We start from the raw sequence: 18797 nt of genomic DNA on the forward strand, positions 1-18797 counted from the left end.
GAAGGGCTGCTTATGCACAGGGAGACAGCTCAGGGCACAGAAGAGTATGGAGGGATGGACACGGAAGAGGGGGAAGAAGAAGTGGGAGGGGAGCTGTTGTATTGTAATTTTTGGTCAATGACATGAGACAAAGTATATGTGAACTGCTGTATGAAAAGTGAATTTACTCTGTAAATTTTCACCCAAATCAAAATAAAACTTAAAATAAAATAAAATAAAAGACACACTGAGAACAGGACTCCATGATGTGATGTTTGGTTGTCACTTGATGGAGGAGGCTGTTATGTCTTTGTGTTCAAGTATGGGATAGGAGGACTCTGTCATGTACGGACATTTTTGAAATTGAGGGTTTCTACTTTGGAAGGAAGGTTGGGCAATTTACTTTCATAGTGACACCGCCTCGGAAACCCGAGGAGGGGTTGCTATGAGTTGGGTTCGACTCGACAGGACATAACAATAACAACAACTTAGGAAGAAATAGATCCATCATGTGCTTGGCATCAAAATGTGTAAATGTTCCATTAAAACTTTCTTGAGATATCTGCCTTCTCACAATGTGTATAGTTCAGATTGATACTTGAGCACTATCACAAAGTGTACGTTTGATAACATATGACATGACAAAGCATTTATTTGTATTAAAGATCTTTCAAAGAAAACAAATAAATTTCAGTCCTATATTTAACAGACAAGGACTTCTTTATAGTATTTGGCATACAAAAATGTCATATTTGTAGCCTTCCCTTTTAAAGATCAGCAAGAAATGTTCTGCATTAGTCACTGGAGGATATTTTACTGCTAAGATCTTGTGGAGGCCCTGGGTGGCACAGATGGTTAAGCACTCAACTATTAGTTAAAAGGCTGGTGGTTCAGATCCACCCAAAGGCACCTGAGAAGACAAGCCCAGCAATCTGCTTCCAAAAGATCACTGTCTTGAAAACTCTAGAGCAGTTCTCCTCTGCACACACGGGCTGCCATGAGTCGGAATCAACTCAACAGCAACTAACAACCACCAAGACACCAGGTCTGAACTCTGAGGAAAGGGCTGGGGAAAAGTAGAAAGCTTTGGTCTTTAGTCCATCCGGTTGCTTTGAGAATGCCCCTGTCTCCTCAAATCCTCAATTGCACTCAGTCTCCTCCAATCAGGCAGTACCCTCCGCTCACCCTGGGCCAGGCTGACTACAGTGACTTAACTGCTGCTCTCAATGTGTACTGCATGATACCCAGTTTCCACAGGGCCATGCTGCTTTAAGATGCCTCTGCCTTAGGGATGCTGAGTGTGAGTATAGCGACAGTGTTAGTCACTATTAGCTACCATAGCAGATCCAGGATCCATCTTTCAGTTGGATGGTTGTTATCCAACTAAAGGTGGTGGGGAAGAAGGAAGTTTCTTTGAGCTGGCACATCCTCACCTGGCTTGAAACACACAAACATTAACTTTCACCTGGTAGCAGGAAAAATATGACTCAAAGCATATGTCTGATTGCTCTTCAGTAAAGATGAGGAGAAATTAAACTTTTCTTTTGCTAAGTCACCCCAGTCAGTGAAAAGAAACAATCTATCTGGCCACATATGTCACTGTTTAAAATGTTTTTCTAGAACATTAACAGTAGCTTCCATTTACTTAGCACTTTCTATGTCCCAGACCAACATTCTAAATAATTTGTGTTTTTACTTATTTAATTCTCACAACAATCCTGTTAGATATTCTCGTCTCAATTATTGCAAATGATGAAAAGAGGCACTGAGAAGGCAAATAGAAACCATAAGAATGGAATACCCAAAGAAGACAGATAAAGTGAGGACAGGCAACTGGGATGGAAAAAAAAAACCCTCTGGGAACAGCATTTTAGAATGGGCAAAAGCAGAGGAAAAGAGCCAGAAATCAGTGGTACAAGTACATTTGCCTAAAACTCGGTAAGCCACATCTGGTTTCTTAAGGCAATTTGCTTATGAGCTGCTCTAGCTAAGAAATAAACTTTGCTGTATATTTTATCTATGCCCTGTGTGATAGTTGGAGCTGTGTGTCAACTTGGCCAGATCACCATTCTGAGTGGTTTAAGCAGTTGTGATATGGGTTATTCCCATGATGAGATTGGATGTATATATTTTGAGGAGGCAATTGGCTGAAAGAGAATTTCCCTAGGGGTGTGGCCTGCTTCCCATGTATTTATGGGCACTCTGGGAAAAGAGGCACTCTTCTACGGATCAGGATTTTGTTGTGCTGCCTACAACTGTCCGTGAGCGAACAATCCACCATTTGGCCTGGTGATCTTGGATTCGTCATTCATTGAAGTCAACAACCTGCCAACCTTGAGCTTATTAGCCCTTGTAGCTGTGTGTCTCAGGAAAAGCCTCCAGATTGATGTTTGATCCAAGAACTTGGGACTTGCCAGCTTCTATCAGTGTTCTATCAGTGAGCCATTTTCCTAAGATAAATTTCTCTCTCTCTCTCCTTCTCTCTCTAAGCTTTTACTGGTTTTGCTTCTTTAGAGAACCCAGCCTAAATACCCTGGGTGATAAACATCTGCAAGCATTGCTTTGGGAAAAGACCAATAAGATTTTAAGTCAAGACCAGGTGTTGAGTAATTGCTTAACCCAGAACTAGTTGTGTGATCTTGAACAAAACATTAGTTCTTCTGAGTCTCAATTTCCTCATCTGTAAAATGAGCATAAGATTGATATGATTGTTGTGAGGATTAAGTAAGGTGAATGTTTGTGCAAATGCTTAGGAGCATTGCGGACAAGTCACCAACAGAAAGGAGAGCATTCCTCAACATCAAAGGAGAAAAGCTAATGAGCTGAAGACTTAGAAGGTGACCACCAATTAGACTAGTCAGTTTTCTGGAAAGATAAACAAAAGATAGGAAGAATCCAGGTACTCAGGGAAAAAAAAAAAGAAAAAAACAGAAGCAATTGATACTCTTCTAATGTGGACAGGGAACTCTTTTTTTTTTTTTTTTTTAAGTTGTTTCTTATATTTTTTGTAAGTGATTTTTCAAAAGTGATACTTCCAAATATAAATATAAATTTAATCTACTTGAGAAAATGGAATAGTTTTGAAAGTTTAGCATAGGAAACAATCCAAAGAAATTAATTTAGGAATATAACCAAAATTTACTTAGCCCTATAATGTATGTGCCTTTTGCTTTCTATATTCCATCTCTAAACCTACTAAAATCCACTGCCAGCGAGTTGATTCCAACTCATAGAGACCCTATAGAACAGAGGAGAACTGACCCATATAGAGTTTCCAAGGCTGTAAATCTTTTTGGTAGCAAACTGCCTCATCTTTCTTCTACAGAGTGGCTCGTGGATTCAAACCACCTACCTTTTGGTTAGCAGCCCAATGTTTTAACTATAGTACCACCAAATCTCCTTATTCTATTTCTAATTCTCATAAAATGGAAGAAGTAGATAGGTACCATTACTTTTATTTAGTAGATACAATTGCAGCTCAGAAAGTTATTCTAACTTGGTCAAGGTCACTTACATAGAAAATGGCAGAGCCAGGATTGTGAACCCAAGTTTGAGAAACTTCAAAATCCACTGCACCATTTTTGTCTTCACTTTGTCAGGTTGTAGTGGATGATAAATTCTATGGTCTTTGTTATGTAAATCACTTCAGATGGTTTTTTTTTTGGAACAAGGTATGGTATAATTAAAGAGGATGAACACACTTCCAATGGGAGCAAGGAATCTGTTTACAAATGGTACAATGCTACTATGCACAAGTAGTGATTTTCTGCTTATGACAATTTCATGTTTTAATCTATTTTCACTCCACTACTAGCCGAAAGATTGGGAATCCGAACCCACCCAGAGATGCCTCAGAGGATAGACCTGGCAATCTGCCTCCTGAATGTCACTGTCTTAAAAACCCTATGGAGTAGTTCTACTCTGCACACATGGGGCTGCTATGAGTCAGAATCAACTTGGTGGCAACTAATAATAACAAGAACAATAAAATGGGTAGTGTAAGTTTCAACCGAAGGTCTTTTACCTAGCCACAGAGAGGGGAAATGAGTTCAGGGGAAATGGCTCTCAGGGAGAGAGGGAAGTGGTTATAAGGACACAGGATGATAAGCCAAATGGACCCAATTTTGAACTCCAGCTCTGCTTTACCAGGTAAGAGACTTCAGAGAAATAGTTTATCCTCTATGAGTCTCAGTTCCTGAATCTCTAAATGAGGGTTAATATTTTTACCTTCTTTATAGGATGGTTTAAGGATTAAATAAGATAAAGTACAAAGATAAAGATGAAGCATTTAACGACTTCCAGTACATAGTGAGTGTTCAGTAAATGTCAGTATTATTAATGGAAGAGTTTCTTTGAAATAACAATTTTCAAAGCTGTAAACACCGGATGGTAGTGGACCTTATGTGGTCACGAGGCTCAAAATAAGGAAACACCTAGAGCAATCAGCGTTTCCACCGAAATGCTGTTTTTCACATTCTCCCAAAGTGATTTAAGAATCAGGAAGGAAAGCAGACCTCTTAACTGTGGATACAACCTGCAGCTATGGGTTTAAATGAATGAATGGCTGGAATCGGTACTGTGTAAATAATTTAATTTCCCTATATCTTACTTTCTCTTCTGTGGAATATTGATTCATGGGAAACTAATGGTTTTGGAAAGCTCTCTAGATAGAGTGTTTATCACCATGCTTGTGTTGTTCTATGAACATGGAAGTGCTGGTAGTGTAATGATTCAAATCCCATGTTTTGCTTTCACCAACATTCACCCACAGATGAAATTTGTGTCCATCTCTCACAAGGCCCTGGAGAGAGCAAAGATCATTTGCAGTGAGGTCTGTCTACTTCAAAGTGATCTGGCGTCAGCTCCAGGACATAATGCAGGTGTCCTCTGCTTTAGAGAAGACCATTCATCCAGGAATCTGCAGATTAGCCAAATGAATCACAGGGAAATGATCCAGAAACAGACTTTCCATGGACACTTCTGTCTGAAGGTTTGGCTTCTGCAGGAATGGCTACTGTTCTTTGGCCCCAGTGGCTGTGTATTGAGTCATACTTGCCCCATCAAGAAAGCACATACTGGAGGAAAACAGTTATCAATTAAGAACCCCCCCCCAAAAAAAAATCATTCATCATTAGCCCAGGGAACATACACTCTCCTTACCTTCAAAGATTTAGAAATAATGAGACCTATTCCAGAGCAAAGATGGTAGAAAATATTCCACAGTAGACTGAGTTGCTTTAAAAATTAACTTTCTGGGTGTAAAGTGCTATACAAGTCACACAGTACCTGATACACAATAACTCAGTGAATTATACTGAACTGAGTGGATGGATGTAGGAAGGACAAAATAAATTAGAAGAAATAAGCAACAACAACAAAAAAAAAAAAACCCCTAGAACTTAGGATATGGGCAATGTCTTTCATGAATGATAGTTTGAATAACCTTAGAAAGTCCCTGAATCTGAGCCTCAGTTTCTCATCCAGAAAACAGAAACAATGCATTGGTTTGTTGAGAGAAAGAAATAGATTAATGTAGTTAGAGAGGTATGTGGTTGAAAGCTCCTGACAGTCATAAGACCTGGATTGTAGACCAGTTTGACACAATATAATTCAACAAATATTTGCTGAGTACTTACTATTTGCCTGGCCTTGTATCACCAGGTGATGGAATTGGATAAGAGATGAAAAAGACAGCCAGACTTATCCCTTGGGTAGGACACCTGGGATGGAAACAAACTCAGAATCATGACTTTAGGATTCTTCTTATTTTATTTATTTAGTTTTGTATATTCATAAAAATGAAAGAAAAAAAAAACAACCAACTGCAGAGTTGATTCTGGCTCATGGTGATCCATGTGTTTCAGAGAAGAACTGTATGTCATAAGATTTTAAATGACTGTGATCTTTCAGAAGTAGATTGTCAGTACTATCTTCTGAAGTACCTCTGGGTGGATTTGAACTGCCAGACTTACAGTTAGTAGCTGAGTGCTTACCCATTTGTACCACCCAGTGACTCTGTATTCATAACAGACCCCAAGAACCCCACTCTGGCTGAGTAGCAGCAGCCTCAGTTCTCAAGGACTGAGTAGTAGGAGGAAAAAAAAAAAAAAAACCTATAAACAACAATTCTCCAAAGCAGTGTTAAATACAACAATGGTGGTACAAAAGAGTATGGAGGGAATAAGTAGTGGAGTTAGGTAAAAGTTCCTGAAGAGGATTATGTCTGGGCTGATCATGGAAAGTAAACAAGAGTTCCTACAGAGAGAAAAAGGCAGAGAAAGGGAATTTCAGATAAAAGGAAGCATTACATGCAAAGCCAAATAAACAGGAAATTGCTAGTTCCAGGCTCTGCTATTAACCTTTGTGGAATTTCCTCAAGTCCTCTGGGCTTCCATTTTACTCATTTTAGAAAATGAAGGTTGAAAAGTAGAAAGAGGCAATCAAGAGCTTCTGGATACCTAACTAACTCTATAGCTCCATGTAGGAGCAAAAGGCATAACAGTGCAAATATCAAGTGTTATTTTTAGGGTAATAAGCTTCATCTTTTGTGACAATCAGGATGACAGGCAGAGCCTGCAGTCGTACAGAAAGCTTTGCTATATTCATTCACCTGCTTTACCAATGGTACTTAGGGCATCGACTGAGCCAGGCCCTATGTTCTCAAAGGAGGCCACCGTCCAGTAGAGGGAGACAGATAAATGAGGCAGCAAATGAGTGGATACGCACAGCCAGGGAAGACACGTGGTGGTTTACTGCAGGTGCGCGGGAGCAGGAAAAGAGAAGCCCCCAGGGTATGTGGACCACAGGCAGGGTGATAGAATTTAGGTTCTAGGAAATTCAAAGGAATTTCCTGGTTCCTAGTGGCATAGTGCCTAAAAGCATCTGACCGCTAACCAGAAGGCTGCTGGTTCAAACCCACCAGACACTCTCCGGAAGGAAAGTTGGGCAATCTACTTCTATAGCGATATCGCCTGGGAAACCCAAGGAGGGGTCGCTATGAATCAGACCTGACTCGATGGCAGCGGGATCCTCCTTCATTTTCTTTGAGAAGCAGCAAACATATGTAGTTGCCAATTCTTCTTTGGCAAGGTGATGGAGCGTCCTTGTTCCACCTGCACCCTTCCCCAGGTCTGCGTACTGGGGTCCTTGCACGGAGAGTGGAAACAGATCCCAGGGTAGACCAGAGGGTGGTTGCTCAGCGACAGCTTCGCTCAAACTTGAGCACCAGATGCGGGGCCCCTGCCTTCGTGGGGAGGGGGTGGCCAGGAAGGCAGGCTGCCCAGTGCACCAGGTGTTGGGCTTCTGGCCAGCAGGGTGGAGCTCAGGCTAAGAGTATAAGAGAGGAGCGTCACTGTCCCGGGCACAGTGCTGAAACTGGTGTCCTGGCTGAGATCTAGTGGCAAAGTAAACTGAAAGCCCAAAAGACTTGAGTCCTAAAGTGACCTGAAGAGGAGGATAAGGTCTGATTACGATTTATTCGTTTATTTATTTATTTATTTTAAGTATCAATGAATGGGAGGCAGAGCGGATTTGTGGGTGAGCGAGCGCTTGGATCGGTCTCGCCGGGAGTTCCCGGCTCAGAAGTTCTGACTTCTGTAGTCAGAGGGTGAGCAGAAGGGTCCGCTGAGGACCCAGGGGTCCAGCAGCCCCGGCGCTCAGAACTCAGTAGCCTCTCTCCCCCTGCAGGACCCTTTCTGCCAGACATTCCCAGTCCCAGCGTCGGAGGATGGGACTCCTGGAGAAATTTCGCTTCTCGGCTGTGGGCAGCGCCGCTGCAAAGCCGGTCTTCAGCAACGTGCTCACCCCGAGCCGCATCCCGGAATTCTGCATCCCGCCGCGGCTGCCCGCGCCCTGCTCACCGGAGTCGCCTTCCCAGGTCGCTTCCCTGCCTCGGCGGTGCGCTGCGGAGCGGGATCTGTGGTATAGAGGAGTGAACGAGGCCGCAGGACTCACGGATTGGGATCCGCGTTCGCAGGCCGCGCTCTCGCTACCGCACCTGCCCCGCGCGCGCACTGTCTATGGCTTCTGCGCGCTGCTCGAGAGCCCTCACACCCGCCGCAAGGAGTCGCTCTTTCTCGGGGACCCGGGCGCCGCCGCGCTCCTGCTGCCGCCCGCTGCCGGGCCCGCGTTCCGCCTCCGGGCGCACACCTACAGCAGCGGTGGCGGAGGACATGGCCCCCTCGCGCCCCAGGGCCTCCCGCGAGCCCCGAATGGAGCCCCGGCCGCCACCCCCACCGTTCCCCGCCCGCTCTGGGACACGGTTGTCCCGCGGTCCCGGGGCCATTTCCTCCTGCGCGCGCCCGACGGGCTTCTGAGCCGCGCGCTGCGGGCTCGAAGGAGTCGCGGCCTGGCCCGCGCTCGCTCGGTCTCCAGCGGTGAGGAGGACGAGGATCCCGGCGTCCGCTCTGTGTCCCGGCCCTGTGACCCATCCACATCCTCAACACCTCCGCCCTCGGACCTGCGGCCCGAGTGCCTGGAGGCCGAGGGCACCATGACTCTAGGCCGCGCCGCCGGCGCCTTGCGTCTGGCCGCAGAGTACTGCCCGGGCAGCCGGCACCTCCGCATCCGGCTGCTACGCACCGAGGGCCTGGCCGGGGGTGCCTCCGAGCCCCGCGCAGTCCGCTGCCGCATCAGCTTCGTCCTGCGGCCGCCGGGCAAGACGCGCAAGCAGCGCAGCGCAGTGGTCCGGAGGAGCTGCAACCCGGTGTTGGATCAGGACTTCTGCTTCGACGGGCTTACGGAGGACGAGGTGCGCCGTTTGGCGGTGCGCGTCAAGGTCGAGAACAAGGGACGCGGGCTGGAGCGAGGCCGCCTGCTGGGCCAGGGTGAGCTGTTGTTGGGCTCCCTACTGCTTCTATGAGGGCTCTGATGCCCCGGGCGATCCCTTCAGGATGCTGTCTGCCCGCTGGGAACTCTTGGACTTTGACAGCCATTTGGTACAAAATAAAAGTTATTTATTCCTTTTTCTATTCACAATCTTGTTTTATTGACGTTTTAGTTCTTAGGTGCCTGCCTTTGCCATCATTTAATGGTAGGGAAGATACAAATAATGAATCCTTCCCCTAATCAAAATACCCAATCCCTTTTCCAGACCATTTTTATATTGAAAGGAGAACAAAAGTTGGCTTGGGGATGGAAAGGAGAGGAAGAAAGTACCCTTCATCTAAGATGTCTTTTCCTCCTGTCCTGCTTTATATCAGTGCTGAAGAGTTTATCACCAAAAACCAAACCAAATCCACTGCCGTCTAGTCGGATCCTACTCATAGCGACCCCTCCTTGAGTTTCTGAGGCAGTATCACCATAGAAGTAGATTGCTCAATCTTCCTTCGCAGCAGTGGCTGGTGGGTTTGAACCGCCAGCCTTCTGGTTAGCAGTTAAATGCCTTAGGCACTACGCCACCAGCGCTCCCAAAGAGTTTATAGGTTTTTTTTTTTTTTTTTTTTAAAAAGCAAAAGTTATTCAGAGTCATGCCCAATGCTAAGACATACATACGGCTTTACTTATGTTTACATGTATTGAATGTCTTAAATCCTTATCTACACACACACACACACACACACACACACTATATATATATATATCCCTGTATAGATATATAATGTATATTCTGGTTAGCAGTGAAATGCTTTAGGCACTGCACCACCGGAGTTATATGTGTGTGTGTGTATATATATATATATACATACATATGTATGTGTGTATACATACATACATACAGAGAGAGAGAGAGAGAGAGAGCAAGCTCTGGTGGCCTAGTGGATAAGACTTGTGGCTGCTAACTAGAAAGTCAGTGGTTCAAACCCACCAGCTGCTCCATATATATATACATATTATATAGTTATATAAGGAGCTCTGGTGGCATAATGCCTAAGGCATTTGACCCCTAATCAGAAGGTTGGTGGTTCAAAACCACCAGCTACTCCATTGAAGGAAGAATGGGCAATGGGATTCCCTACAGATTTACTGGCTTGGGTTGAGGTGGTCTGCTTCCTTTAAAGAATTATAGCCTTGGAAACCCAGTGGGGGTTGCTAGGAGTCAGAATTGATTCAATGGCAGTGAGTTTGGTTTGGTTTTGGTCACATTATGTAAGAATATGATTATTTTGTAAGGGAAGTCTTCAAAGATTGCTGATGAAAACAAAAAGGTAGAGGATCTTCAGTGGGTGGTTGCATAAGGAATAGATATTCCTGGTGTCTTTCTCTTCCTTCTTGAGAAGAAGCCCTGGGAATCTTTATTTCAGAAGAAAAATATTTCCTGCCTCTGTAAACAACTTGATGGGTTTTTTTTTTTTTTTTTTTTTTAGGGCATTATACCCATCTATGTATGTATTTAAGTTACATGGTAATTAAAAGCTTTCTTTGCAATAGGATTTCCCAGATGAATTGAAAAGTTGGTTTCTTGAACTCTGGGTTCAAAGCAAACGTTTCTTAACCCAATTTATTTTAATTTGGTGATTTAGCAAATAGACCTTAGTCCATTGGAAACTGATTGTTCCCAACAGTGTTTTGCACTAAACTATAGGCATCTATGGTGTAGTGGAAAGCATAATGGAGTGGAAGACAGATGTAGATTCCAAGCTTCCTTCTGCCATTTGTCAGAACTAGGACAGATTAATTCATCTTCATGTGCCTCATTTGCTTCATCAGGAAAATGGAAGGATTAATACCTACGTCATGGGGTTTTGTGATGTTATTCCTTAATATTCCAATAACCCTTCAATATATATGAAATGTGATAATACACCTGAAAAGGCTTGAGCTGTCCTAACAAGCAGGGGCTAAATAATGTTGTGGAAAATGAACTCCTTCATTTCTACTTCTTTTCCAATTGTTTCTTCCTGTTTCTGCAGTGGAGCCTGACAAAATAGATGGCATCATGGGACTGAGGATTTAAGGGGACCAAGAGTGGGAACGTAGATCCCTTCAGGATCTCCATGCCAGCTATAATTGGGCACTCATTCTGCATCAGAAACCCTTCAACATTGTTATTATCAAAATGAGGCTCTGGGTGAGAATTCTGTTAGGTTAAATGAATACAAATCCTGGGTTTTAGATGTAATTTCAAAGTGGACAAATTAGCCCTTAGGGATCATCCAATCAAACTACTTTTGAACTTCAGAAAAGACCAGAGAGGTGATTTTCCCCAAGCATATAGCTAGTAACTGACTGGGAGCTCTGGTGGTGTAATGCCTTGGCATCTGACTGCTAACCAGAAGGCTGGCAGTTCAAACCCACCACCCACTCCTTGGAAGGAAGGCTGGGCAATCTACTTCCACTACTTCTGAAGTGATACTGCCTCAGACCCAAGGAGGGGTCGCTATGAGTTGGATCAGACTCGACAGCAGTGTGTTGTGAGTAACTGACTGAGCTCAGAGAAGAGCCCTCTTCTCCTGACTTTGTTCACTCACACAACAGATATTCATTGAGCTCTTTCATTTTGAAGGCCCAGTATTAATGCAACTATGAGCAACACAGACAAAGCTTCTGTTCCCAAATTAACTTATTTTTAGAGTAGTCATGCAATAATAACCAAGTTATTACAGATTATGATAACTATAATGAAGAAAATAAACCATTATTAAGGAGTGTGATAGAAACTATCTGGGATGGGGAAGTGGCAAATGAGATGCTTCAGGGACAGTGATCAGGGAGAGTCTTCCTGAGAACTGAAGAAAGAATCAGCCACAAGAAAAACTTAATTTATTGAAATAGTCCTTTAATGCACCCAAAACAGAATTCTTGATTCTCCCCTCTCAAATCTTCTCCTTCCCTATTCTTCCTTATCTCAGTAAATGGCACCATCATTCCTTCTGTCATGCAAACCAACAACTTAGAGTCATCCACGATTCCTCTCTCTCACCCTTCACTTTATTTAGATATAAATGCCACCTCTTCAGAGAGTTCTTCCTTGGTTACTCTAGCAAAAAACAGCACCATTGCCATTATATACTTATACTGCCTTATTTTTCTTCATAGTATTTTTATTGCTACCTCACATCATATTATAGAATGTATGCTTTATAAGGCAGGGACTCATTGCTCTATTTCTGTGCTGGGAGCTCTGGTGGCATAGTGTCTAAGGCATTTGACTGCTAACCAGGAGGCTGGTGGCTCAAACTCACCAGCCACTCCTCAGAAGGAAGACTGGGCAATCTATTTCCGTAGTGATATTGGCTCAGAAACCCAAGGAGGGGTCTCTATGACTCTGATCTGACTCGACAGCAGTGAGTTTGGTTTTTTCATTTTTTTATTTCCATGCTTAGAATGTTGTTGTTGTTGTTGTTGTATGCCGTCGAGTTGGCCCCGACTCATAGCGACCCCTCCTTGGGTTTCCGAGGCAGTATCACTACGGAAGTAGGATTGCCCAACTTTCCTTCCGAGGAGTGGCTGGTGGGTTTGAACCGCCAGCCTTCTGGTTAGCAATCAAGTGACTTAGCCACTATGCTACCAGAGCTCCTAGCGTCTGCCATATCGTGACACTCAATTAATACTGATTTGAGTGTTGTATGAATATTGCCTGAACTGAATATTAAATGAGTGTAAGAAGAGATGGAATAAATAGAGAAGAGTGGCAGGCTGAGGACCAAGCTTTGAGATTATACAACATTGAGAAATTAAATGGAGGAAAAAGCCAATGCGTATTAGAAAGAGAAGTAGTAGCCAATGAGGTAAGGGAAAGACCAGGTGAATGTGGAGTCATGGAAGCCAAGATGGAAAAGTGTTCCAAGAAAGAGGGAATGTTCAGCCAACTTAAATCCTGCTGACAGGTCAAGAAAAATGAGAACAGACACATGTCCATTGGAAATGGCAAATGAAAGTCAATGGTGACCTTGACAAGAGCAGTTTTATGAATATAAGTGATGCAGAAGTCACACTAGAATGGGATAACAAGTGTGTGGAAGCTCATGAAGTTCACACAGAAAGTTTTGATTAAATAGAGGAGAGAAAAAGGGCTGTCACTAGAAGAGAGTGTGGAGTCAAAGGAGATTTATTTTAATATGAAAGAATCTAACACATATTGGAATGCAAATGGGACTATCCAAATAAGTAGGAAATATTGATAGTGAAGAGAAAGGGAGCCAGCAATAACTTTTGGAAATGTCTTTGAAAAGCAAGAGGAAGATCAGGACCTAAGTGGGTAGAAGCAGTTAGCTAGAACCCATGTTCTTTCCATACCTGTTCCCTGTCATCCACAGCAGCATTTCATCCTAAGGCAGGTCACATTTGTAGTAGTCCTAGGATAATGGCTGGTAGCAACTGGGATGCCTACATGACTTCCTGTTGTCCACGCTGGAGAGAAGTCTTGGATTCTAAAAGACTGCGGAAGAACTTTCCTAGAGGCCCCAGTAAACTCTGTACATTTTATTAGCCCCAACTGATTCCCGTTCCTAATTCTGAACCAGTCTCAGCAAAGGGAAAGGTGTTATCATTAAGAGTTATTGGGCCTATCTCTGTAGCTGAGGATGAGGTCAGCCTCTGCTAAGACAAATGCCTCTTCCGGGCAGGAAATAAGAAAGGGAAAGAAGAGTGTAGAAAGTGTTCTGTAGAAAGAGCAGAACATCTGAGGTCAGAAAGTCCTAGCTTCAAATCCAGGCTCTGCTAACCAACTAATTACATGACTTTGGGAAAATGCTTAACCTCTTTGAATCCTCAGTTTGATCTTTCCTAAAATATTAGATGTAAAGATGAAAAGTTTAAGTGAGATGCATTAAATAACAGCAAGAGTCATATGTGCAAGGGTAGGTATCCCTTTGTTTCCAACACCTCCTATTTAGCTTGTGCTAATTGGTATAATTTTGCAGAGTGGCTTTTATCCACATCTGTGGTTTTAGTCTTAAGTCTGTACAAAGGTCAGTCTGTTGGGGACATGTTTGGGTGACTATCCTAAATGATATAAACACAAAGAATTACATCTTTTCCATTCCACTGGTTGTGCACTTCAGACTCCATCTGCCATGTTCTAGAGAGAGGAACAACAGCTCAGCTGATGTGTGCTTCTAAAATCCAGCCATAACTACAAGGAGGTTTTCATCTTATCAAAGCCGTGAGAGGTACCCTAATGTTATAAGACACCAGAAAAGATGAGCATTTATTCTAACAGGGAAAATCCATATTTCAGACTATATAACAAAAGTAAGATGTATTTTGCAGATTGGTTTTTGTTGTTGTTTTGTGATGTTGAGTCGGTCCCAACTTATAGCGACCCTTCCTTGGGTTTCCAAGGCAGTATCATTACAGAAGTAGGATTTCCCAACCTTCCTTCTGAGGAGTGGCTGGTGGGTTTGAACTGCCAGCCTTCTGGTCAGCAGTCAAGTACCTTAGGCAAAGAATCAATGTCTCCTGCCTCTGTCTGCAAGGAGATGGCATCTCATTTGTCAGGACTGTCCATGCAGTGCTCTGGATCTCCATCTCTTTATCCTCCCCTCAGCTGGGCTAGAGCCACCACATCTTCCTCCTTAACTTGGTCTTCTATAGACTGCCCTCCTTGCTATTATCATTTTTAAAAAAATGTTTAAATAATTTCAGTTTTACAGAATTATTGCAAAAACATTACATTATCCAGGGACTCTTTCATCTTCATTGCAACCTATTAGTAGTAGTAGTACTTTGCAGATGACAAAACTGAATGGCAGAGTACAAGTAACTTGCCCAACGTCACAATTAGTAAGGAGGAGAGCTTGGACTTGAAGCCAGGCATGCTGACACTAGAGGCCAAGCTCTCAACATTATTCTCTGTAGAAGACTTCAGACATGAGGGCTGGGGTACCTGCTGCAGGCAGGGTAGGTGGGAGGTAGGATACTGAGGGACAGAAGGCAGTAGAGGAGAGATGATATTGAAAACAAACTTCACGCAGCTCCCAATTTTTTTTTCCAGGTCTTATCTTGAATATGTAAAGTTTGCACAGATCAAGGCTTAGAAAGAACTCTTAAGGCACTTTACTCTGAGGTGTTAGGAAGCGTGAAATGACTATACCCCAGGAATCAAATGTATCTGTCCATGTTCCAGAATTTTATTTTAGTAAAGATAGATACTTTAAGAACACTGCCAACAAATAAGTGGATATATTCTTTTTTCAAGGGTACAAACAGAAATAATTAGTAAAACAACTATCTTGAGACCAAAGCAGAAGATAAATTTCAGAGGTGTGTACGGAACATCTAATGAGGTTTTGTTTCCATGTAGATCACATGACAGGAAACACCAACTAGCTTAATCAGTTCTATTCTTTGTGTTTCCATTCCCCATAATTCAGTCATGGTCACAATGTCAATTTTGTTCTAATCATTAGAAAGCCAAAAAAGGAAAAGAATTAGGTGAGGAAAGAGGAGAAGGCAGTGGGAAGGAGTGGAGGTTTATTGACCTACTCTGCACCTTACCACCAAGTTTTTCAGCCTGGGCAGCTGGCCTCCTACAGGCTCTACTGGGGTAGCAAGAGAAAAGCTTTGCCTTCAGATGAAGATCACCTATTGATGAATAAATTAAAACTGTGTGATTGCAACTCAAAGAGTTACTACATTCAGACCTATTATTTTACCTATTGGCTAGAAAATTGTGGCCTGGCAGCATGTTCACACACTAGGCAAGGAAACCTTTTCCCCTCTGAATGAGTTTGCTTTGAGAAAATCATAGATTCATATGCAGTTGTAAGAAATAATACAGAGAGATCCCATGTACCCTTTACCCAATGGTGTTGTTATGTGCCGTTGAGTTGGACCCGACTCATAGAGACCCCTCCTTGGGTTTCTGAGGCAGTATCACTATGGAAGTAGATTGCCCAACCTTCCTTCTGAGGAGTGGCTGGTGGGTTTGAATTGCCAGCCTCCTGGTTAGCAGTCAAATGCCTTAGGCACTATGCTACCAGAGCTCCTTTACCCAATGGTAACATCTTGCAAAACTTTCCTGCCCTTTCACAGGATATTGATGGTGATATTCTTTCATAGCTACCTCCCTCCGACACTCACTTCATCCTTAACTCTTGCGGGGGGGAGTTATTATTATTATTTTAAAGCAAAGGCACAAACATCAGCATTTAAATAGGACCTTGTGAAGTAAACAAGAAGTTGGAATCAATGAGATTATGCTTGAAGTTCAGTGCCTATGACTAACATTTCAGGGGATACTGACTTTGATGACTGCATTCCAGAAATAATGACTTGGTGTTTGCCTTTAGTGATTTTGAAACTTGGTGTAGTAGACAAACTGTGAGAGATGGCAAAATAAGAGTAAATGAGTTTAGCTTATACACTTTGACATAAGGAATTGTACAAAATACAGTGATTAGCAAATAATTATCAATTCATCATTTTGAGGCAAGTGCTGATTGGTCTGTAATATATATACATATATATATACTTTAGCCTGGACTGCATTTTCCTTTTCTAACAGGTCATTGCTGGGCTCCTCTTAGAAAGAAGACAGAATGTTTATGGAACATTTCTCCACCATCAGTTGCTGTGGAGTCAATTCCAATTCATGGTGATCTCATGTGTGTTAGTAGAACTGTGTTCCACAAGGTTTTCAATCACTGATTTTTCAGAAGTAGATCACCCGACCTTTCTTCTGATGTGCATTTGGGTGGACTTGAACCTCCAACCTTTTGGGTTGTAGTTGGCACATTAACTGTTGCACCACCCAGGGACACTTATGTAACATTAGAGAAAACTTATGGAGCACTTTCTTTGTGGTACTTTCAAGAAGTGTATAATCTCAGGGCGGAGAAAGACATGTCTACAAGACAAGGCAGTGAAAGGTGTCCAACAGAAGCAGATGCAAAGATGAAAGTCTGATTCGACCTCACTTTTAAGATCCTCTCACGGTAAAGGCTGATTCTGTCCCTCTTAGTTAGAGTCTGCTTTCTCCTCTCCCCACTCCCTGAGTAGAAGCACATTGCCTGGGACCTACGCTGGTAGGGTGCTCGCAGGAGCTTTCCTTTTGCGTACTGTGAGTGAACTATGAGGGAATGTGATCCAGGTGGAGAATTTGATTTTCATAGAGGTCTCCTTCGATGGTCTGGATTTGCTCAGGACACAAGGATGCCTGGACTGAGGGAAGGCCTAGGAAAACCTGGATTGCCTGAAGGCTGAGTCCAGAGCCAAGACTGAGGAGGCAAAGAAAGAGGATTTCAATCCTGCTGGAAGGCTGGCTTACTGGGAGCTAGAGAGAACAAGTGCAGTGTTGGGGAAGGGTGACTAGGCACGGTGAAGAGTGTGTTTTGGGGTAGAGGTCTCGTATTGAATTTATACCCACAGAGCAGTTGTATTGAGTCTACTTTCCTATCTTCTCCCTCATTTACTCAAGATCTGTTCCCTGAAGCTTATATGGGGGCTGAATTTTCGTAAAATAGATTCTATGTTTGCACCTTTATACATTATACTTTCTAAGATGTTTTGTCATTTCTGTTTGGTTTGCAATTGCCAGTGTTTCTACAAAATTTAGCTTTAACTAATTTTGTCTATTTCATCCTCCACCACCCAAGCCAACCTTTTTCCTAATTCTTCCAATGTACACTTACACGTTCTTAAATGTAAAGAGCAAGGTTTATTGTCTAAAGGAACACTCCAAGAATTCCCACTTATAATTTTTATTTTTTCTTATGGATTTCTGATAGGGAGCCAGAATGATGTCACATCATCTGGGTTCCATTAAGGTTCATTCACTTGATAAAGTGGGGCTAATAATATCAATAGCACCCACCTTACTTATGGTTGCACTAAGAATTAGAGATAATATATTCAAAGGTGCTAGCATAGTGTCTGACACATAGGAAGTATTCAGTAATGGACAGCTATGTATATTCTTTTAAAAGAAGTAATTTCTGGAGTTTTTAAGGAGTGCTGGTGGTGCAGTGGTTAAACACTCGGTTGTTAACCAAATGGCTGGTGGTTCAAACCCATCAGCTTCTCTGTGGGAGAAAGATGTGGCAAGCTGCTTTTTATAAAGATTTGGGGGCTGTTCTACTCTGTCCTATAAAGTCACTAAGAGTTGGAATTTATTCAATAGTATTTGTATTTTTTAGTTCTCTGGAAAACAACCTACAACTCAATCTTTGGAATTTGTAACTTTTACTTCGTGTGAATTGGCTCAGACCTTAGCTTTCAGGCAAATCCTGTTGGCGGAGGGCAGTTAAGTATTTCATGGGTCATTAGGCCATAAAAATCAAAATAGCTCAGTTTTCCTTGTGAAATGAGATCCTTTTGATTATTTGTCTTGATGCATTAGAATCTAATTTCCATGAGATCAGAATTCATGTCTTATTTATTCCTATATCTCCAGTACCCAGAACAGTGTTTTTCAGATAGTTGTTGTTGTTGTTGTTGTTATGTGCCGTAGAGTCAGCCCTGACTCATAGCGACCCCTCCTTGGGTTTCCGAGGCAGTATCACTACAGAAGTAGGATTGCCCAACCTTCCTTCCGAGGAGTGGCTGGTGGGTTTGAACTGCCAGCCGTCTGGTTAGCAGGCAAGTGTCTTAGCCACTATGCTACCAGAGCTCCCTTTCGGATAGTAGACACTCTATAAATATTTGTTGATGAATAAATGTACAATCAAATTATTTTCAGTAAACTCTGGTTATGGAGGAAACAAGGATCTTTGTCTATGTATGTATGTTATATTGTTGTTAGATGCCATTGAGTTGATTTAGATTCATAGTGACCTCATGTGACAGAGAAGAACTTCCCCCTTGGGTTTTTTAGGCTGTAATCTTTATGAGAGTAGATTCCCAGGTCTTTCTCAGTAGGAGTCATGGATAGATTTGACCTGCCAATCTTTTGGTTAGCAGCCAAGTGCTTAATTGTTCACCACCAGACTTCCTTCACT

General features: G+C 42.7%; 1 protein-coding gene across 1 annotated transcript; it reads left to right on the top strand.

The window, feature by feature from the left end:
• Nucleotides 1-7705: 7705 nt before the first annotated feature.
• Nucleotides 7706-8839, top strand: LOC103212217 (C2 calcium-dependent domain-containing protein 4A-like). The gene has a single exon (XM_007958224.1). It carries the CDS (start codon nt 7706-7708, stop codon nt 8837-8839), a length of 1134 nt encoding a protein of 377 aa, XP_007956415.1.
• Nucleotides 8840-18797: the final 9958 nt, after the last annotated feature.

This window comes from Orycteropus afer, unplaced genomic scaffold, assembly GCF_000298275.1.
Source record: "Orycteropus afer afer isolate SDZICR_OR568_19922 unplaced genomic scaffold, OryAfe1.0 scaffold00015, whole genome shotgun sequence".
NCBI classification, from domain to species: domain Eukaryota; kingdom Metazoa; phylum Chordata; class Mammalia; order Tubulidentata; family Orycteropodidae; genus Orycteropus; species Orycteropus afer.